At 37.0% G+C, this 23,503-nt stretch overlaps 1 protein-coding gene across 2 annotated transcripts; it reads right to left on the bottom strand.

Moving 5' to 3' along the window:
• Positions 1-1,250: 1,250 nt before the first annotated feature.
• On the bottom strand, positions 1,251-23,026 carry LOC139934425 (tyrosine aminotransferase-like). Of its 2 annotated transcripts, XM_071928658.1 has the most exons (13): positions 22,883-23,026; positions 20,758-20,841; positions 20,416-20,590; positions 19,700-19,804; positions 12,241-12,308; positions 10,059-10,217; positions 8,876-9,014; positions 8,433-8,568; positions 7,354-7,423; positions 6,991-7,119; positions 6,786-6,869; positions 5,791-5,889; positions 1,251-4,945 (listed from the first exon to the last, which is right to left on the bottom strand). In XM_071928658.1, the coding sequence occupies exons 3-13, from the start codon at positions 20,561-20,563 to the stop codon at positions 4,811-4,813; spliced, it is 1,272 nt and encodes a 423-aa protein (XP_071784759.1). In that variant the 5' UTR covers positions 20,564-20,590; positions 20,758-20,841; positions 22,883-23,026; the 3' UTR covers positions 1,251-4,810. The 2 variants fall into 2 exon arrangements, with proteins under 2 accessions (XP_071784759.1, XP_071784758.1); XM_071928657.1 differs by lacking the exon at positions 20,758-20,841.
• Positions 23,027-23,503: the final 477 nt, after the last annotated feature.

The following is a 23,503-nucleotide window of genomic DNA, read 5'->3' as shown; positions in this document are numbered from 1 at the left end:
ATTTCAATGCAATAAACTTGTTAGATAAAAGTGGTTTTATTTCTTAGTTTTTTGGGTGTTTTTTTAACTCTGCTGTAGCTCAGTTTCCAATATGTTACTAAATGATCTGTTTCAAACCGTGTAACCGGCGCAGGCTAAGTTCTGACTTTCAAGTTTTTCATTAAGTTGTTGACAGTATCAGTTGACAGTTAAACCATTTGGAATTGGTTTACAAAAAGAAAGAAAAAACAATTAATGCGTCCCCAAAAGAAAGGCAGGAACGCTAAACAGCAACATTTTGTTTTCAAAACTTTGTCTGTAGCCTTCTGTGAATACCTCTTGTGAGCTCTGTTTGGGGATTTTTTCTTGGCAGGGGGGGGGGGGTGGTAGATGAAAAAGCAACAGTGGTAAAAAATGCAACAATCTGGACCTTTAAGCCTGACAAATAACCGACCTCATGAACGTTTTCTCAGTGACTAACAAACAACAAACCTTTATTTGCCTTTTTGATAAAATAGTCCAGCTTTATATAATAATAATGGATTTCACCATTTAACATCTATAACCACACCACTCTGGAAAGCTCCAACTTTAAATAAACAGTATGTAATTATTTAACATCCACAGTTGTTATTATTATTGGTCATTATTTTTGTTAAGGAAATCTTTGTTTCTCACATTCATGTAATCAATACTAAATAGGTAGCTCACACAAGTCCTCTATATACAACTGTTCAGTCATCAACAGTTACATTATTTAGAGTCTGTGTACTTTTTGTAGGTAAAAAAAAAAACCCAGATGTACACAGATTTACATTAAACTTACACAGTTTGAAGATAATGATAGTAGAAAGCTTCCCTACAAATATTAGGTGCTGGGGTGCTGTAGTTTTTGAGAAATGGGCAAAACAATGTAATGAAAAAAAACCGTCTCAGTGACATTAGACACAATCTTTTTTAGCATCAACAAGAAGTATTTTATAGGAAGCTTTCTACTATCACTATCTTCAAACGTTGTAAGTTTAATGTAAATCTGTGGACATGGTGTTTTGTGTTACAAAAAGTACCCAAATCCTTAAAAACACACACCATTACAGATTAATTTTAATGACCAACAACTAAAAGGAAAGGAGTGACACAAAACTTCCTTTATAAAGTGTTTCGCTGTTCTAAAAGTCATAATTCTGCAACCCTCTAAACACCATTACATACAGTGCTCTGATCACCCTTGACAACGCCCCCCTCCCCCCCCCCCCCCCCCCCCCCCGCCTAAAATGAAACCGGAACAAGATAATGTAGATAAACTTACAGAAATAGCTTAAGGATTTCAGAGTGAATAACTTACAGATAAGTATACTATTATAGACTATTATAGTACAAAATTATCATACCCTAGAGGTAAACAAAATTGTTTCATAAAGTTGCTTAAGCAGCTGTATTAAATAGGGCACATTTCATACTGCAGGCTGCTAAGTGCTTAGTGTATTATCAATAGTTAGAAATCATGTGAATGGTCAGACAGTAGAAGGGTTAATGTGGAAAATTAAATATCATTTGTGACCCGCTCTGTGAAAACGAGTCAGATGTAGGCAATTTCAGGAATTGAGTTATATGCATGGCTGGAAAGAACTTATCAGCAGCAGTAATTTGGTATGTGTCTAAGCTTTGGGGTGTATCGCGTTGCTGAGTTACTCCGTTTGAAATTAGCCACTACACCATTTTTGTGAAAAACGAATTACAAGTAAAATGATGTTTTAAACTAGCATTGTGTGCAAAAGTATACAAATTAGAAATAAGTATGAAAACAAAATTGTTGTATTAATAGCTTTATTGCCTAAAAGTAAGTGTTCTAAAGGTTAACCATGAAACTAAAGATCTTATAATATAAAAAAAAAAGATATTTTTTAAAATTTTGTTTTAATACATTTTCCACATTAAACTGTTCATAACTTAATATTGCATTGGGCGACCATGTGACTCATTTTCACAGAGTGGGTCGCATTTTATGTAAGTTTAATGTAAATCTGTGGACATTGTGTTTTTTGTCCTCATAAAAGTACATAGACCCTTAACATGAAGATGTGCATATGAAGCCACAATCATGTGAACATTCTTTGTAAGACACCAAATGAACAATGGATAAATAATGAGTTACTCTTTGCAGATCTTGTATTCCACAAACTCAAACACTTTGTATTTATCATTGACACAGCAATTCTCAATTAATATACCGTACAAGTATCAAGATAACTGGACATCAGTGGTTCTCAAAACTGCTGTTCAAATGGACCTAAAAAATGGGTACTTATGATTGTGGACGTGCACACACTAGCACACACACACTACTTTGGACTAATAAAAACTATGTCATACGTATATATAATATCCATATATAACCCATAACATGAAAGTTACTAATGTTGAAAAAAGCAGTTGGCACACACGTCAGTGATCTTATTTAAAGGGTCTGGGTACTCAAAACACAATGTCCACAGACTTACATTAATCTTACACGTTTGAAGATAGTGATGGTAGAAAGCTTACCTTAAAATATTACTTGCCGAGGTGCTGTAGTCAAGGTCACGAAAACACGTTTAACATAAAATAATTTTTGTCTTTAGAGACGAAAATTATTTTTGTGAATCGTTTTACTCATTTCTCAAAAACTGCAGCACCTCAGCAAGTAATATTTTTACTACCATCGTTATTTTTAAACTGTGTGGGTTTAATGTAAATCTGTGGACATTGTGTTTTGAGTCTAGAAAAAGTATCCAGACCCTTTAAAGATGTTTTGCACTGTTTTTATTACCATTCCTCATTCTGGTAATACACTATTCACTGACAATTTACAATGAAGAGAATCTGTGAAATCACACACCCTTTAAAAACAAAGAATATTAATACAAATTCGGAAAAAAATGCAATGGAAAGATTCAGACAAAATAAATATTTGTTTGTAATTATAGTCAAGTGAAATAAATTACGTATATTTGCTACATACAGAATAATACCTTTTGCACATGTTTTGTTTCAAGCTGTAGCTAAGTGGATTCACTTCAGATTTATACAGTGTTTAGATGAAATATTTTTTATAAAGCACAAAATTAGTATCTTTTCAATGCAAACAATAGAATGTGTGTAATGACTCTGTAATTATGGATACTCTTTGTTCTGCCTAGAAATAACCCCATTGTTTTCCTTTATGGTAGCAACTGTGGACCTATTGTCTCTTTTGTTATAACTCCTTTGTTTTAATGTCACTACCAAACTCACACACACTGCAGCCTCGCACACACTGCAGCTCCTCCGTAAAAACACAACTTATATTTGGCATGGATAACAAGTTTACTGTACAATTTTCTTTTATATACGTTTCTCTTAATATTTATGCATTAGTAACGTCATAATTCTAACCCAAAGCACGGCTAATAGGCGCAGCCACTGCAAGTGGTGGCCGACGTGTGCCTATAGCCTCATTTTGGGTAAGAAATATGACGTCATGCATGAATATTAAGACAGGCTTTATAACAAGGGTAAAGCATTTCAGTTAATATTAAAGCCTTAAAATTGAACAGCACAAAATATATGTTTATTTTAAAACAATTGACACTCCTACTAAGCTTGGGAAGGGCCTGGGAGTATCAACAAGGTCATTCTTGCAGTAATTTGACCAGCCAGTTTGGAAAAAGTTAATATATAACTTACTCTTTTGATATGTGTAATCAACTGCAAAGCAGGCCACTATGAAATAGTTACCTTACAAAAGATTGACATGTGTACATAAAGAAATATAATGAAATGACCCCTCCAATGTTCTGCACGGCTCAAATATTTCAGACATTGTCGAACTAAGAAAACTTTAACATTTGTAAAACGATTCAAAAATAAACCATGGTAACGGTAAATGTTAATAAACCATTTTATACAATAGAGGGATTGCAATGCACGTCATTGACTGCAATCTTTGATGCAAAACAATTGAAAAGTGCATGTGTGTACGCGCCGCACGACTCTCAGCCAATGATAGCTCTTCACGCATGCACAATTCATCAAAGATGGCTGCCATTATCAACTACTGGTTGGTTATGAGAGGTTACGAGAAATGCTATAAGACCCTGGCCTGTGGTCCAGTGATTATTTTGAGCCATCTCGTGTCAAAAAATTAATTTTTAAAAATGATTTCTAATAACTAAACTGCTCACAAAAAGTTTGGAAACTTTGTTCAATCATGTATATTTGTATCATTAATTACTCTGTTTGTATTAAGTTATATATCATTGCAAAGTTGAGGTGTACCTCTTTAGAATGATACCACATTTGCAATGATGACATGTTGCTGAAATTGGCTACATGAATGACAATGAGGCAAAGTCACAAATCAAATGTGGCAAAAGAAATTGTGAGCAGTTTAGTAACTGTAGACTTGCCAATAAAATGGTCAAGCACATCTTTCCAACAATGATTACAAATATTGGTAGAGAAGTCTGATCATAACAATAAACTTCTCCACCCTAACATCAACTCAATAAATACTTTACCATTTTGAACATGTGAAGGGGAAACTCTCGAGTAAAAACACAAGACTTTTTGCTAAAAACTGGAACTTATATTTGTACTTTAAATTTGGAAAATGCGGTTCATAAGTCTTACTAATTATTATTATTATTAACAATATCTTTACAGTTTCACAAAGTCTTTCTCGTTAACATTTGGCTCAAGGAATTTTTGATCAAGTGTTAACAATCAACATAAATTAAAAATTACTTTTTTATGGTCTCAGCCCTTAATGTCTTCAGTCGACTCGTACTAAAAATGCTTCACGTTCAAAATCTTACTTGATTCCGTTTGAACCCTGCTCTCCTTGATAATGCCTGGCACAGAACTCTGTAATCCTCTGCAATGCTATGACTGTCTTCTCTTTTGGCAGCGACGTTACTATCCTGACAAAGTTTGGGTACTCAAAGCACTGCAAAATCATCACAAAGTATAAAACACCTTTAACTACAAAGTAATTGATAGAAGTTAATAGATGTTAAATTTGCATCGAGGATAAAGTATATTTTATTTATTTATTTATTTATTTCTTGTTTATCCTGGGAAATCCATTCAGTAAGAAAAACTCACTGATCTCCCATGGATCCCAGCTAATAACAATGTACAGAAATGCACTTAAGATAGAAGATTAAAAATTTACACAGTAAAACATCGCACATTCATTTAAAAAACCACTTTTTTAAATTATTCATTTTGGTTTTACCGATACACACCGATGTTTAATAGCACTACATACTCAATTAATTTACGAGGTCTGTGAAAAAAATTACAGGCATGTTACTCGGGTGGGATTCGAACCCATGACCTTTGCAATGTATTCATTGTGTTTTGTTAAAAAAAGGATTGACACTTTGGGTTAGCTTCATGAAGATGCAGGTGGCTATCACGGACAGGGTGAACTGTCCGAAACATTGATTCCTTCGGTTCTAATCCCGAACCACACTCACTCAAAAGAGCTCTAGTCTTCATGGTGTCACTGTAAATTTGCTAATGTTTATTGTCTTTCCACCATGCAAACCTTTAAAGGCAGTGGACACGAAGACCACTATTCTCACTTGGTGCATCCCCATGTATGCATAAATAACAAACCTGTGAACATTTTGACTCAATTGGTCATCAAAGTTGCTGGAGAATAATGACAGAATAAAATAATAATTCACAATGATAAATTCATGAAATACATTTCCCCTACAGTATTTTTCAATCCAAATGCAAACAAAGTAAAACGAAACAACCTTTTTTTTTCTTCCAACATACCTTTCCTGGGAGACAGAACACCGATTCTTCCTCTACAAGTTTTGTCACAAACGCCATGTCATCCTTGAAGCAGTCAAACTTATCCATGTCAATTCCAAACTAAAGGGGATGAAGAGACAATGGTAGATTAAAGAGTAACTTAAGCCAATATGTTGTTTAGATAAAACCAGCATTTGAAGACACTGGACACTATTGGTAATTGTCAAAGACTAGTCTTCTCACTTGGTGTATCTCAACATATGCACCAAATAACAAACCTGTGAAATTTGAGCTCAATTGGTCGTCGAAGATGCAAGATAATAATGGGGAAAAAACACCCTTGTGCTGCGAAGTTGTGTGCTTTCAGATGCTTGATTTCGAGACCTCAAAATCTAATTCTGAGGTCTCAAAATCAAATTCGTGGAAAATAAATTCTTTCTCGAAAACTACGTTACTTAAGAGGGAGCCGTTTCTCACAATGTTTTATACTATCACTAGCGCCCCATTACTCATGACAAAGTTATGTTTTATACTAATAATTATTTTGAGTAATTACCAATAGTGACCACTAACAGTGGTCACTATTAGTAATTACTTGTGTGACAAGGGTGTTTTTTTCTTATTATCTCGCAACTTCTACAACCAATTGAGCTCAATATTCCACAGGTTTGTTATTTTATGCACATGTTGAGATACACCAAGTGAGAAGACTGGTCTTTGACAATTACCAATAGTGTCCAGTGTCTTTAACACATAACAAAAAAGATTTAAAAGAAAATAGTGCTGCTTCCCAGGTTGTCTCATAATCTTGGGTGGGTCCCTGGATTTCCAGCATCTAACGGTTGGCGTCTGACTGGCACCCCCTAACAAAGATATTGACTAGAAAAACCAGCAACATACAGTACGGCTAAATAGCTTAGTTGGTAAAAGCTGGAATATTTATACGAAGGTCATTAGTTCAAGTCCAACTCCAGTCACTTCATCTTTGTTCAAACCCAAAACTATTTCAACCTTACCATAAAATACATGGCTCCACAGGGCATGACAGGGAAGAGTCCTGGTACGTGCGATAGCGAGTCATAAATCAACTCGGAATTCTCCTACACAAATAAACAAAAAGGAATTTTATCTCCATTATTATAATATTGACTTTTATATGGCACAATTTAAAACCATGATTTTAAAACAACTTTACGAAATTGGGCCCGTATTTTCACTCACCTGAAAAACTTTCATGCTTTTTGTGTAGAAATCTGAGGGTGTTTCAGAGAATATTCTTGGTAAAGCTGCCTGAATGACTGTACAGGGACCAAGGATACGTGTGGATAGGTTCATCAAACCCTGCCTCACCTACAAATAGAACATCAGAGCGTGAATTATGGGTTGAAACAAAAGACAAATTGACAAGAGCGGGATTAGAACCAAAGGGCAATTAAGTATGCTTGGGTGGGGGGGGGATACCAAGGTAATTCACACTCTAGAAAGTCTTCGTAGTAGCCTGACGATAGATGGATCCTATTTTCAGGGGGGGGGCAGGAAGTAGGGATATGAAAAGAATCTTGACAAGAAAGTCTAGTAACTGACCTCATCTTTGAATGCATCACACGGGTCATGGATCAGGATCCAGCCTAACCTCCAACCTGGTACAAGATACCTGCAACAAAACAAAGCACTAATTTTATTAAGTAAGTTCTTCGTTGAGCGATCTTATGGGAATGCATCCAAAGTAAAGTTTGAATCTGCGGTCATCCCAGCTCATGGCATTTGGGTTCTTCCCGACTACTTATGACGAACTCATGGTTAAGTGACCAGCCTAAAGGCACAACAAATTGTGTCATGACCGGAATTCGCACCCACGCTTTGCTGCTGAAAACAGTAAATCTTGGGTTCTGTGAACTAGACCGCTCAGCCATAACATGCCAAAACTAAGATTAAACTTGTGAGCATATACTAAAAAAGAAATATCATTCAGGCCTGATTAAGGATGAAGTGTAATAGTGTCCCCCCATGCCCCATCTCTGTGCTCTGCTGATTCACTTCATATTATCAAGAAGCATCTGAAACCACATCTGTTCCCACGATGATTGTTTAGTTGTTTATAATTTTAATTTGCAATTTTGTATCATCGTTCCTATGTTTATTTTGTTGTTTATCATCAGCAGTCTGTCATCTTGATGAAATGGGGTATATAATTTTTAAAAATTGCATTGTTTTGCATTGGGTGCGTTCGATAAGCTTCCCTGGGTCGACCCCGCGGTGCTCACTCGAGTGAGCCCCTGACAAAAGCTAATGGAACGATCACTCACCCTCTCGTGGTGACATCATGCATGCACCTTGGGCCAGCCCCCAAGTGACCCACTCCACAAGCAGGGCACTGGGGGCTGACCCCGGTGAGTCCCTGGAATGACGTCAATGCTATTCAAACGTACCGGGGGCAGACCGAAGTCTACCCAGGGAAACCAATTGAACGCACCCAAAGTATAGTGCTCCGTTTGGGGGGGGGGTGGGGGGTGGAGTATAAAACTGGAACTCTGGCAACAGCCATAAAACTGGCGTCCCCGCGTTAATTAAACGGACAAGAAAGTTGTTTCGTTTGGAACATTCTGGCATTGCTACAATGTCTTTATCATCGTTTTCTTCAAATGTGAATTTTATTACTGCACCTTTTTGCGAGTCCGCCGCATGTTAGTACTGGGACGTTTTTGGCGATGGAGGATAATGGATGAAAATCTTGCCCTGGGAAAACCATGTCAGCATAAACTTCATCCGACAGGATGGGCAATCTGTGTCGCTCAGCAACTAAAAAAGAAACAAGACATAATTTACATTAAAAAAATTAAAATAAAAAAAGTTAATTGCTTATGGACACAGGTGTCAAGGCTGGGACTCGAACCCACACTGTTAATCAGAAACATTTAAGTTTACATCCGGTGCTCTTAACACACTATAAGTACTATTTGGCCATCATAGTACATGTATTCAATAGTACTTGATACTTAACTAAAAAAACTACTTGACTATAGCCCGTGAATACCCCAACCCAACCCCAAATTCTCCCAAAATCTTTGCAAGAAAGTGAGCATGCAGTTGGCAACTGGTTTCTTACTTCTGCAGATGTCTTCAAGATGTTCCTTGTTGAAGACTCCCCCACACGGGTTGGACGGACTGTTGACTACGATGCATGCCGTCTTGTCGTCGATTAGAGATTCCATGTGTTCAAGATCAGCCTCCCAAGATTTCTCAGGCTATCAGTGGAATACAGACCAAAGGCACAAATGAAAGTTTCATTGTCATTTTGTCAAAAAAGTTTCAATCACAAGTGTGCTCTATGAGGAGAGGGTGCAATAAGTAATGTGTAGACTGGAGCTCTAATAATAACCCGTTTTTATATCAACTTTTTCACTCGTGTCTCAAAGCGCTTCTGACATTAAAACCCCTGGTCACTGGGCCTTATATCATTCCTTAAACCATCTCAGCTCCCTGGAGAGTATACAGCCTGTGCGCAATATATGCGCTACTCGGCTAAACCAATCGCAAGAACCATCTCTGCCCTCACAGGTACCCATACCCCTGGGTGGAGAGAAGCAATTATAGTTAAGTGTCTTGCTCAGGGACACAAGTGTCACGACCGGGATTCGAACTCACACTCTGCTGAACAGAAGCATCAGAGCTTGAGTTCGGTGCTCTTGTCCACTCATATGTCATGACACCAAACAAATGATAACCAATAAGCCTTTAAGTATTGTTTAAAGCTTTGCATTGAGTGGATAAATAGGAAGAAACTATAAACAATTAGTAAACTTGCGGGTACAACCATGTGTAAATCTCTTTTGTGGGAGTGTTGGCTCTGTTGACTCTGTTTATTTATAGTTTCTTCCTATCTAATTCAACCAGAACATACTCATCAATCCTTGTTACATATTTATTTTCTATCGCTTCTGCATTTAAACTGTTCTGCCATCTTGTCACTAATATTATGAACTTGTTGTGTCATGTCTTATGTTCATCTGTCCTTTTGTCTGCATGTCTGTCTATTCGTTTATTTTGTTTCTTTGTCTGGCTGGCTGTTTTTTACAAGCTTCTGCTTAATCAAAATGGCCCCATACTCTTTTTAATGAATTTATGTTTACTGTTCCTTAATGATTTTGTTGCTAATTATTCCTTAATACATGTGATTGTCAATATTTTTCATGGAAGCATAGAAATAAATGTGTATTTGAATTGAAAATGTAAAAAGAAATTTGGATCCAATAGTTTCCTAACTTTATGGACCTTTTAAAAAAACCTACCAGTAGTTTGTATCCCCTGGGTTCAAACTGGTATGACCCTGCCAATGTGCGGTATATAGAGAAACCAGGACAGGGTACCAGCACATTCTGACCTGGGTTGGCTAGCACTAGTAGCGCCATCTCTATTGCACCGGAACAACCACACGATAAAATCACATCCTGACAATAGAAGACAATGAAGAAAAACAAGAAAAAGTTAAATTATTTGTGAATTAAAAATTGTTGTTTAAATGCAGCACGGACACTATTGGTAATTACTCAAAATATTTTTTAGCATAAAACCTTACTTGGTAATGAGTAATGGGGAGAGGTTGATAGTATAAATCATTGTGAGAAACGGCTCCCTCTGACGTAACGCAGTTTTTGAGAATTTTTCACGAATTTGATTTCAAGACCTTAGAATTAGATTTGGAGTCCCAAAATTAAGCATCTGAAACCACACAACTTCGTGTGACAAGGGTCACAGGTTTTTTATTTTATACATGACGTTGAGATACATCAAGCGAGAAGACTGGTTTTTGACAGTTACCAATAGTGTCCAATGTCTTTAATCTGATGCAGAGTAAATTTTGACATCACAGGGCTGTTTTTGCACAGGAGTTGTGTGATGTCAAAATTTAAAGGGATGTTTTCTGCTATCATCACCATTAGGATGTGTAAGTTTCATTTAAATCTGTGATCCAGACAAGTTTTTTTCTTAAAAATTCTGTAATGCTCCTTTGAATTATAGCTTACAAATATTTAATGTAAAAAAGGTCAAACTTACCCAACATTATTCTTCAAATGTACACTATTTAACTAATTTATTTCCCCAAAAATATATTAAACCGCCCTTTAAAAATCAGTATCCCATTTCTTAGATCTCCAGTTATTAACAAATAGTTGCACCTTTTATTCAGGGTCTAACACCCACACTTCCCCTGTGTAATGCGATCATGTTAACCTATTATATTTCTTCATGGACCAACACAGTAAGTTACCCCTGCTGGGTTTTGACACGAATATATGACCTGCGCACACAGCAAAATTTATCCCAGTTTGTAAAGTCAACCCCAGGCAGAGTTCACAGAGTGACATTGTTGTTCAAGAGACATTGGGAGGGGGGGGGGGGGGAAGTGATTCATGGGTTCTTTCAGATCATCTTCTTAAAGGCAGTGGACACTATTGGTAATTACTCAAAATAATTAATGACATAAAACCTCACTTGGTAACGAGTAATGGGGAGAGGGTGATAGTATAAAACATTGTGAGAAACGGCTCCCTCTGAAGTGACGTAGTTTTTGAGAAAGAAGTAATTTTCCACGAATTTAATTTCGAAATCAAGCATCTGAAAGCACACAACTTCGTGTGACAAGGGTGTTTTTTCTTTCATAGTTATCTCGCAACTCCGACAACCAATCGAGCTCAAATTTTCACAGGTATGTTATTTAATGGATAATATATGTTGAGATACACCACGTGAGAAGACTAGATTTGGACAATTACCAATAGTGTCCATTGTCTTGATGACTGATGACTTTTCACTGGCTTAGACAATGGAGGTAGAGACGCTTAGGCAGACCAAGCACATAAACTGGCAACTTTTGTACTTGGGTTTACTGTCTCTGTAATTCCACCCATGTCAAATAAATTCAAGTGCAGTGGGTAGGAAGATTATTCCATCGGAATATTACCCAGGTCATGGTAAAGTTACCGAAAATGTTTATACAGTACAAACACGAATAAGGGTGATACATCATCATACCAAACTAATCTATCCAAAGTTTTAGCGAGCTGACTCTTTCGGTTTGGCCATAAAAAATTATCAAAGGTTCAGGTCAACATAACATGAAACACCAACGATCGATCCCAACAATTTTGTTTTGCTTCTGTATAGTGATGCCTGAAGGTTTAAAAACATTTTTTTTTGGGGGGGGAAAAAGCTTGGCTCAACATTTTTGGGTTTTAAACTTGGAATTAACTATTCATTTTATGAAGGTCATTTTGGCTGAAAGTTTGATAAGTTATTACGCCAAAACCCAATTGAGTCAAAATTTTCACAGCTTTTGTATTTTATGCTTATGTGGGATACTCCGAGTGAGAATTCTGGTCCTTGACAATTACAAAAGGTGTCCAACGCCTTAAAAAAATGAGTGTTAAATTTCACTTTTTAAAATTTTTTTTAAATATTTTTACTAAATACCTTAAATGTGAGTGGTGACTCTGGGATTGAAAACTCTTTAGCAACTGCTTCTCTAGCAGACTCCATACCTGAAAAAGAAAGCCAACATTCAATTTTCATTTAGTACAGGGGAGAACAAACGACATTGTATTCATCTTCATAGAACAAATGAAAAAGAATGAAAAAGAAGAGGACCAAATGCCCAAGTGGCCAAGATCATCAATTTCATTCCAAAGTAAAAGTCATTTCATTATAAGCCAGTAAACGCCATTGAAAACTATACTCATGTTGGAGACCTTTGATCTAAAATAGCTGCCAATAATTTCACCAACCTCTTCCTAAACTAGGATTAATCTAAGAGCTTAGGACGATTTAAATTCCAGAAAACCATAGACGTTAGAATGCATTGAGCCCATCCTAAGTTAGGACGAGTTAAATACTCGTGTTAACTTGTAAAATCGTTTTGTGAAATCTGCTGCTGGTTTATTTGAGGCCTTTCTTTGTTTTTCAGTGAATATTATGGAGCCATTCAATTTTTCAAAATAGTGCTATGTTGGGTCAAAATAACTTCAGAATAAACTAAACAAATGTGTTACTAAATATTGGCCCTAACTTTTGGAGCATAAGATTTCAAAGCGTTCAGGAGACAGTATCCTCATACAGTGCTGGAGACATAGATCAATGATCATGATTGGCCCCAGCTAGAATGCTTAGTAGGAATTTGTGAAGAGACCAAGTAAAAAAATGTAATGCATCCCGAGTCCAAATAATGAGGTTGTCATAGCTCTCAATCAGTATCTGCCACTTATCTAATAAGCATAATAATTGTTAAATTCTAAGAATTGCAACAAAAGATTTAGGGAATATTTGCCTTTGGTTAAACCACTTCCTGTTTGAACACTCGAACAATCTACTCCGCGGTAGTAGAATAAAGCAAGACAGTTCTCTAAGAACAAACTCTACCTGGCAATTAGATACACACATGGTGTTACCGCAAACCAAATATATATTGATAACTCACCATGCAATGCCTTAAATCCTATATACCTTCTGTGAGTTGTAAAAATTGAAAATTAGAATACAGCTGTTGCAAACAGCTTTCCAACCAAAAGGACTTCTCTGCATTTTAACCCAATGCAGGAAAAATTTGTAAAAGTCACTTGTTTTGAGTTCGACCAAAGCAGAGTCTTTAATTAAAGGCACTGAACATGTTTGGTAATTGTCACAGACCAGTATTCTCACTTGGTTTATCACAACATGCATAAAATAACAAACCTGTGAAAATTTGGGCTCCATTGGTTATAGAAGTTGCAAGAGAATAATGAATAAAACACCCTTGTTGCAGAACTTTGTTTGCTTTCAGATGCATAATAAAAGGCTTCAGCTGAACTTAGTGAGAAATTTCCTCTTTCTCAAAAAACTATATTACTTCAGCCCGTTCAGAGGGATTCCTTTCTCATTGTTTTATACTATCACAGTTCTCCATTGCCCTTTTCCAAAAAAGTTGTTATGCTAACAACTATTTGGAATAATTACCAATAGTGTCCAGTGCTTTTATGACAATGCAACACACACAAATTAGTATGCTATGTGATGTAGCTTAAACATGGCTACCAAAATGACAAGAGTCCTGGGCTTATTACTAAACTGTTTTGGTCATCTGAAACTTCTGACAATTTTTTTTTTAAATTTGCATCAATTTTATTTAAAAACAATCAAGTATACAAACTGACAAATCCCACATGAGTGAAATACAAATTTGCATCAGGGATAAAAGCTAATAAATATGGTTTTACCCTTTCACCGATGTGTGTTAGCACTGTATACTTAGTACTTTTCAGAGTTCTGTGAAAACAAATCACACACATACTTGGGTGGGACTCGAACCTGCGACATTTGCAGCAACTAAACCCTGACATTGCCCGGGCAGCCCGGTAGCTAGCGGCAGTTAAAATCCTATATTTTAGCAGCATGCACTGCACTTCAATTAACTTCATTTGAATCGGGGGATGTTAGTTTAAAAATTATTGTTGTCCTTTACAGATGATGAATTCCTGTTATGGTAAATCTCATTTGAATAATCAATAAATGAATCTTATATCAATTTCAAAAACAACATCTGGTGATATTGTTGTAGTCACTAGTAACAACATTATGCAAAAGTACACACACTTAGTGGGAAATAATTATTTTGGTCCTTAAAAGAACAGTACAAAATTGGTAAGAAACATAAATCGTGAAGATCAGAGATTAACATTAAACTTACACTGTCAAATGATAAAACATCCCATGACACTGGACACTATTGGTAATAGTCTAAGACCAGTCTTCTCACTTGTGAATAGAACTCAATTTGTCGTCCAAGTGGCGAGATAATAATGAAAGAAAAATCACCCTTGTCACATGAAGTTGTGTGCTTTCAGATGCTTGATTTCGAGACCTCAAAATCTAATTCTGAGGTCTTAAAATCAAATCCATGGAAAACTACTTTACTTGGAAAACTACGTTACTTCAGAGGGAGCCGCTTCTCACAATGTTTTATACTCTCAACAGCTCTCCATTGCTCGTTACCAAGCAAGTTTTTCTGCTAACAATTATTTGGAGTAATTACCAATAGTGTCCATTGCCTTTTAGTCTTCATTGTGGTCTGGGAATCTCAGGAACTCTTGAGAGGATTTTTCTTTAGGGGGAGACTTAACTGTAGAGGCAAGAAATTTATTAAAAGTATGGGAGTATCTGTGTGAGGACACCCTCTGCCACATCCGGCATGGTATTCAACGCAAGCTACTTGTTTTTCTTGTATTAGGTACCAGCAAACTAACATCCGGATTCACTTTCAAGAATGTGATCAAAATGCAGGTATTATACGAAAGTAGAAACAAAATTATCAAAGTCAGCCCTGTGGTTTAAAGGGATTTACGTATACTTGGCAAATTTTAAACTTTTTGTCTGTTTTTTTGATGTATGTCTTTGCCATTTTTATGGCGTGTTTCTGCTAGTTAATGTTTTTGTATAGATTTTGCCTGTTTATTGTTAATTCCATTTTTCTTAATTCTGTAAAAACTTTGTAAATTTGAATGTTGTCAACCTTTTGGTTGTTTTTTATTCAGATTAAAATAAACCATTAATAATAATACTTAGAAACCTTTGGTTTTTATTGCCATTAAATTTAAGAGTGCTAACCAAATGATACCTTCCCTTTAAATCAACACATTGAATGCAGTCTGAACAGAATGTTGACATAAGGTCAAGACCCCTCACATGATTTCACAAGCTTAAATAGCTCCCTCACTAGAGGTCAAAGACAGACTCAAACAAATTATCATTTGGTTACAGTTGCGCTGGAGCCCACAGCCACGTCCCACGTACAGTTCCAATGTTTGAACTCAACATTTAGTGCTATCTTGTGCAACTCAGGTCTAGATGTCTAGAATAAAAGATATGAGGCATTTTGCTGAGCTGACATAAAATGTAGCAAAGTTCAAAGATTATTTATGTGTATGATACATGTAGTAATGATTAATATGTGAGTTCGGTACTGTAATTAGCAGGACAGCAGGATACCACAAAATAAAAAAAGTTTTTTTCATATGTTTGTTTGGTTATTACTCTGAAAATTAAGGCCAATAAAAACTTACGTGGTAAAATACAGCAGCTTCGAATAGTCTACGTACATGAAATGCATCTTGAGAAAAATTTCACTTCACAGAACTGCGGTTATAATCTGAACTTTTAAAAGCATTTAGTGTAATCCAAAGCATGGGCATATAACTGCGCAAGATTTTTACCATTATCTTAAAAATGCTTAGAACACCTTTTGAAATGAAATGTTTACATGTTATTTTTATGCAAAAAATAGTTAATGGCCTGAGGTTTCGACCCTAGCAGAGTCTTTCTTGAAGGCTTAATGACAACACAACAATCATGAACAGGTAACTAAGTGAAACATAAGCAGTGAAGTGGAAATACATGAATAGGGTTAGAAACCATACAGAAAAAAGCAGGGGGTAAACAATGAATGGGGGACAAAAAGGGGGTGAAAATAAGAGACTGGCTTGACCACAAGCAAGAAGATGGAAACACAAAGGACAACATCAAGGGTAGTCGTTTCCTTCTGGGATGTTCAGACCATGGGGTTGAATGGTCTGGAGGCGTCTAATCAAGTTATTTTGATGGTATATTTACAACCATTACAGGGGCAAAACAAACAGTGGGCTCAAATTACGAATGACCGATTTAAATCGAAAAAATATTGCAATCTCAACAGTTCAAACTCTGACATGGGGTCCGGTCATGACCCCTTGCTTGATTTCACAAGTTCTCTCACTACGTGTCAAAGGAAGACCTATCAATGGCTGAGAGTTGCGCCGGAGGATACACCCTGGTACTGTTCCAGTGTTTGAACTCAACATTTAGTGCCATCATGTGCAATTCAGGTCTAGATGTCTAGACTAGAAGATATGATGCCTTTTAAAGGCACAGGACACTATTGGTAATTACTCAAAATAAATGCTAAATGGTAAATGGTAACAAGCAATGTGGAGCTGTTGATAGTATAAAACATTGTGTGAAACGGCTCCCTCTGACGTAACGTAGTTTTCAGAACTTCGGGTGACAAGGGTGTTTTTCTTCCATTCTCGCAACTTCGACAACCAATTAAGTTAAAATTTTCACAGGTTTGTTATTTTGTGCATACAATGTTTAGATACACCAAGTGAGAAGACTGGTCTTTGACAATTACCAAAGGTGTCCAGTGCCTTTAATCAAAAGCATCAATGCTGAGATAGCAATAGTTCAAAGATTATTTCATGATTGCAAATTATAGAAGTGGCACACATTCTGTGTGTCATGTATGATTAAACATTTGAATAAGTTACAGACATCAGGCTTGTCCTAACAAAGCTTTTAATTAATCTTAAAATGATTTTGGTGAAATGTGGTGTATACATGTAGAACCTTCATATGAAATGCACGTAAGACTGACCATTGTACGCATAGTAGTTTGGTTTTACCGTAGAGAAACGTTTTACTAAATGGAACGAATAATTTGAATGACAATGAATGAAGTTTTCACACCGATGGACATACATTGTAGTAAAAGTTCAAAGGGAAGGTACATGTACATGTTTGCTACTCAAAACAAATATTAACTTAGAAACTGACTTGGTAACGAGCATTGGAGAGCTGTTGATAGTATAAAACATTGTGAGAAATGGCTTCCTCTGAAGTAACATAGATTTTGAGAAAGAAGTTATTTCTCACTAAAATAATAAAAGACTTCTAGCCAGAAGTTTTTTATTCCTATCTGAAAGCACACAAATCCGACCAACCATGGAGGTAGGATACCTCCATGGTCCAACAAAGGTGTTTTTTCTCTCATCATTTTCTCACAACTTCGATAACCAATTTAGTTTGATTTTCACAGGCTTGTTATTTATGCTTATGTTGGGATACACCAAGTGAGAAGACTGGTCTTTGACAATTACCAAACGTGTACCTTCCCTTAAAACCTTTCACTGTCATTTTTCTGCAAGGAAGTTTTCAAATTAAAAAAAAATTCATGCTTATTGAGTCATTTACATGTGTTATGGGTTTCATAGGCCTATAACACAGTTTATTGTTATCAACGCAGAACAGCACCTTCCATTAAATTCACATCCATCAGTATAATCCTTCCCAAGCCCTTAATCTGAACTCCAAACAATCTCAGACTCAGTCTTAAAAAAGCCCCTTGAGTTACCGTCATCACTTCTCGGAGATGCAAAAACATTCTTATGACATCACACTGCTGCCATAGCAACCCTCCCCCTAATGGATAATGGAATTTTAATTCAATTACTGGACAGAGAACAGCCTTCAACTGAACAAAATCAGGATTGATTATTTCTGTAGTCTTTTCAGTTGATGTTGCTAAAAGGTTGATCAACTAAGTTAGCATTTAACGCACTACATGTCTGCATAACTTTGATCGTTGGAAATGACTATATTTAACCCGCACTCATGCACTATGAGTGTATTAAGTATGTTTACCTGCTACCTTGTTCACATTTAAGCACTGTGCAATGCATAATGCAGGCCTGATACTTCACGGAGGCAACGAAGGCGATTGCCTCCATGCCCCCTGGTTATTGCTTCGGTGCCCTTGAAATGCTCCGTAGAAATTTACAATTTCCTCATCTATAGGGGGCCCTTTGTCAATGAAAAAATTGCTTTGGTGCCCTTTGCCCTTTCAAAAACAATGTCTTCTATCTACGAGTTCATAATGCATTAGGACTATGTGGTACATGTATAATGTATGAAGGTTTGAATCATGAGACCTACTCCTTTTACATAGCACTATGCTGCCAATAAAACCAGGATCACCAGGGCGAACCCCTTCTCATTTCGATAAGTGCACTGGGTTCTTTTACGTGCGGTACACTAAAGGGGAAAACAGATTAACATCCCATTCGAAGGACAAAGCATTGAGTGTCTTGCATTTAAGGGCACAGGTGTCGCGACTGGGACTCGAACCCACACTCTGCTGATCAGAAACACCTGAGTTTGAATCTGGTGCTCTTGACCAATAGGCCATCCATGACACACCACTACTCCAAAACCCTGGTCAAGGCTAACTGGGGTAGGGTAGGGGGCCCCTGTGCTCACTGCTGCAGTCCTCTACCACTTCACGACAGTGTAAACAAATCTTTAGCTAGAATATCTCACCATGAATAGGCCAAACCCAAGCCATAATGACAGCACGTACGCAATGAACAGACTAAACACACAAATTTCCCTTTGCTTCATTGAACGCTTAAATACAATATATGGCATTGAACTTTCACTACAAGATATAAAAAACTCTTTTTGTCACTGCTCAAAATTTGTTTTGATGTGCAACAGTGACTTCAGGGCCTGTGTCATGGGCAATAACCACTAACAAATGACTGAAAATCCAACAAACCTGTTGTTTAGGAAATCATACATCATATTTTCACTTAACCCTCCCACTGTCTGACCCTTTAATAATCTCAACTTCATGGACATTGATTTGTGTAAACTGTTGTCATCCATTTAATGTTGACCTTGATGGATGTCCAATGGAACAGATCCACAACTGTCAAAGTCATCAAAAGGAAATATCAGTCAACTTATGAGTCTGGGTGTAAAGTAAAAAAGTAGGTGACTCTTAAAATCCCTACATAGAGGTCAGTCAAACCCCAAGAGGGGTGAATCACAAGCTATAGATAACGAGCAGCCTTTATAGACAGTGGACACATTTGGTAATTGTCAAAGACCAGTCTTCTCATGCATAAAATAACAAACCTGTGCAAATTTGAGCTCAATAGGTGGTCAAAGTTGCGTGATAATATGAAAGAAAAAACACCCTTTTACACGAATTTGTGTACACAGTCACAATTTATGAACTCTAGCTGTAGGTTATTACTACTTCTTGTTCACTTGAGTAGGGTAAAAAGAAAGTTTTAAAAAGCCAACTTACCCAAAGCAGGAACATATCCATTGTTCTTCATTCCTGTAACGACATCGCATACAGCCTCTCTCATCTCTTCACACGTTGACAAGTTACCAAACAGTGTTGGGTCACCTGCAGGTTTCAAACATTTACCAAACAAATCAATCAGTTTGAAGGTTCTTTTTAAAACTTTTCAATAAGCCATTTGCCCGTTAGATTTGAATATTGTCTGCTTGATCCCAAGTTACCGCTTATATTTGAATTTCTCAGACTACAGTAGGCAGTTGCTATGTCATATAGTTCGGAGGAAGCCTTTGCATAGCAACCTCCAAAAGCTTGCCACACACGGCGCTATAGGATCTTCAGGCTACACAAAGCCGAAGCTCAGCCAACCCAGGTTCAAAATCTCATCTTGGGATATTTTATCTGTGTACGTTTCACTCTGGGCTCTGGTAAGTTTTTGTCTCTTTTCTTCAATATATTTCCTCAATGTTCTTTTGAGTGTTATGAAAGGATTCATTAGACATTGAGGATTAAGCTCTTAGAACTTGTGTCATGGTTTTCGGAAAGTGGTCACAATGTGGCAAATCTGGTGACTAGTCTGTCAAAATTGTACGACTTGGACCATTTCGCCCTGTTATGTCAATGCTGTCTTGTAACCCTCCTGCCTTACGTTCGTCTGGAGGAGTGTTACCTTACTATAAGTCTCGAAATATTCTACCTACTCTTGTCTTGACACTTACCAAGAGACAGCGCGATGAATTCCTTGTCTGGGTTTGGTTCCAGCTTTAGGCCATCTACAATAGCTCGGATCGGGTTGTGCGTCCTCATCGCCATGTCCGAGCCAGAAACTGTCCATTTCGATCTCTTGCCATTCTGAGATTCAGTCATCTTTGCTGGGTACAGACTTTATAAATTCTACAAAAGAAAATTACAAAATAAAATTTACAATAGTTTCGCAACTTTTTTTAGAGGGATTGAATAGTAAAAGTGTTTTGCGGACAGTTTCAGGAGCTTATTCTCACAGAACGTCCTGAAATTTAAACTTGAATATAAATTCATTCTCATTCAAATGGATTATTCACCGTTTTGCGCTGGGCTTGCATCAATTTTCAAAACAAATCCAGCCGGTGTCCGCACGACCAAAGTGTGCAGGGTGTGCAATCGTCCTGCAAGTTATTAAAAAAAAAATTAAATGGTCTTTCTCCAGAAGAAGATCAGAGCAGACTTATCGAAATGTCGAGTTGAAACCAACGGTTCTTTGCAGAGCCACCCCACCTCTTTTAGAGATTATCATTACATAATGTTACCCCAAACCTTAATATAACGTAATTCCACCATGCAAAGATTCAAATCCTACTTAATAAGTTATCTTAAATATAAAAGTGTGGGATGTACTTTGGTTCTAATTTACATTTGTGGCCAACAACACAATGCACTGACAACGCTTAAATAATAAGATGATGGGAGGATGGAGGGTTGCAATTATCGATTATCAATACCATATTAAAATGTCACCAAATAACTGACATTGTTTAACTGACATTGCTAATTAATGGGCGCATTCGAATAGCTTCCCCGGGTCGACCCTGGTCTGCCCCCGGTACGTTCAAATAGCTTTGGCCTCATTCCAGGGGTTCACCCGGGTCAGCGCCTCGTGTCACATGGGGGTGGCCTGAGGTGCATGATGTAACCACGAGAGGGTGAGTGATCGTTCGATTAGCTCTTGCCAGGGGCTCACCCGAATGAGCACCACGGGGGCGACCCGGGAAAGCTAATCAAACGCACCCAATGTTGGAACAGTTATTGCTCAGGTACTATCCTCTATTACTCACTATAATAGGTAATGTAGGTTGTAGTTTTGTACATGGTTGTACTTTTGTTAATCTTATCTGTTTTCTCTTTGGCTTGACCTTGAGGACTGTTCACAATGGCTATTTTTAAAGGCACCGGACACTATTGGTAATTATTCAAAATAATTGTTAGCATAAAAGCTTCCTTGGTAATGAGCAATGGTGAGCTGTTGTCTTTGATAGTAAAACTTTGTGAGAAACGGCTCTCTCTGAAGTAAGCATAGTTGCGATAACGTAACCCTCCGCCGTCGGCAGGAGGGTTACGATATCATAACTAAAAGTTAGCAGTGTTTGAGAAAAAACTTTGTGCTGACAAGATGGCTGTTTTTTCTTCCATTTATCTTGCAACTTTGACGACCAAATGAGTTGAAATTTTCACAGGTTATGGTTATTATATTTTGTGAATATGTTGAGATACACAATGAAAATACTGAGTGTTATTTGATTGACAATATATTACCTGTAGTACAATGTAGTGCCTTTAAAGGCACTGGACACTATTGGTAATTGTCAAAGACTAGTCTTCTCACTTGGTGTATCTCAACATTATATGCATAAAATAACAAACCTGTGAAAATTTGAGCTTAATCGGTTGTCGAAGTTGCGAGACAGTAATGAAAGATAAAACACCCTTGTCACACAAAGTTGTGTGCTTTCTGATGCTTGATTTCGAGACCTCAAATTCTAAACTTGAGGTCTCTAAATCAAATTCGTGGAAAATTACTTCTTTCGCGAAAACTACGTCACTTCAGAGGGAGCTGCTTCACACATTGTTTTATACCATCAACCTCTCCCCTTATTATTCGTAATCAAGAAAAGTTTTATGATGATAATTATTTTGAGTACCAATTACCAATAGTGTCCAGTGCCTTTAAACATAGGCCTACTGGCTGTCTGGTCCTTGCTCTATGTTTGGTTTTCAACCAAAATGAACCAACCTGACACACTACCACCATAGAGTAAGGACAGTAACTCTATGGTACCACAGTTATAAACAGAAAATCGATTTTTAAAGACTTCTTACGTAACCTTCCTTTCTATTCTACTATTAACGGTAGTCATGTGTGTAATTCAGCTCAGTTAAATGATCGATCCCAATCCGCAGTTAGTGCGTGGCAAAATGCCGGGAACAAATTCAAACAGTGTCACAATTTTTAGATGTGACACTGTTCACACGTTCACATCACAATCAATGGAGAAACGTTGTCACAATAATATTATAGTTTATACTTGTTTCGTGGAGGACATGCGGTGCTTGTTTGTTGTATTTTGTAAGTAGAACGGGTTCATATTTTAATCTCGATCCCACCACTATCCCTCAATTCATTATCAGTCTTTATATTAAATAAGATCTTACCTTTCGCTAATCCAGTACAGTTGTTTGACGAATGCCGAGCAATTATTTCTCACATGAAAATGTTTAGGACACAAGGCAATTTCGTCGTGTGTTTTTTATGACTACGCACATAAAATCGTTTGATCTACACACGTCCCACACACACTGCATGCCGATCGTTTTACTCTCACTACCATCACGTGTCACCGAATGACGTCAGATCCGTCTGGAGGTGTGGCCAAACAGCGCAGTTTCATTGGTTGAAATGTGGGCGTGAGTTATCGCTCCAAATGGTACACGGAAAATTCAGTTGACCGTGTTGGTTTTTTCCATGGGAAACAAAACCACACTTGTGACTAACCTAATACAGCATTATTGATTCAGCAGATTAATCAAAAATAGTATTCGATATTGTTCAGTATTGTCTATTCACATGTGGTCTAGTCCTTATGTTTATCTCCTGCTCCCAAAGCACACGAAAATCGATCCCCCCATTTCAATCTCGCATTGAGGTGTTGCTCCAGTTTGTTTGAGCTGGAACTTATTTTATTTTCAAGATCGAGATAAAGGCAAGATATTATATTTTGGGCAATAAAAATTAAAATATATCTTAAGTATTTCTGAATCTGGTTTTTCAGCATT

The sequence above is a fragment of the Asterias amurensis genome, chromosome 3 (genome assembly GCF_032118995.1).
Source record: "Asterias amurensis chromosome 3, ASM3211899v1".
NCBI classification, from domain to species: domain Eukaryota; kingdom Metazoa; phylum Echinodermata; class Asteroidea; order Forcipulatida; family Asteriidae; genus Asterias; species Asterias amurensis.
Note: the sequence above shows the minus strand (reverse complement) of the source record. Positions and strands in the feature narration are given on the sequence as shown.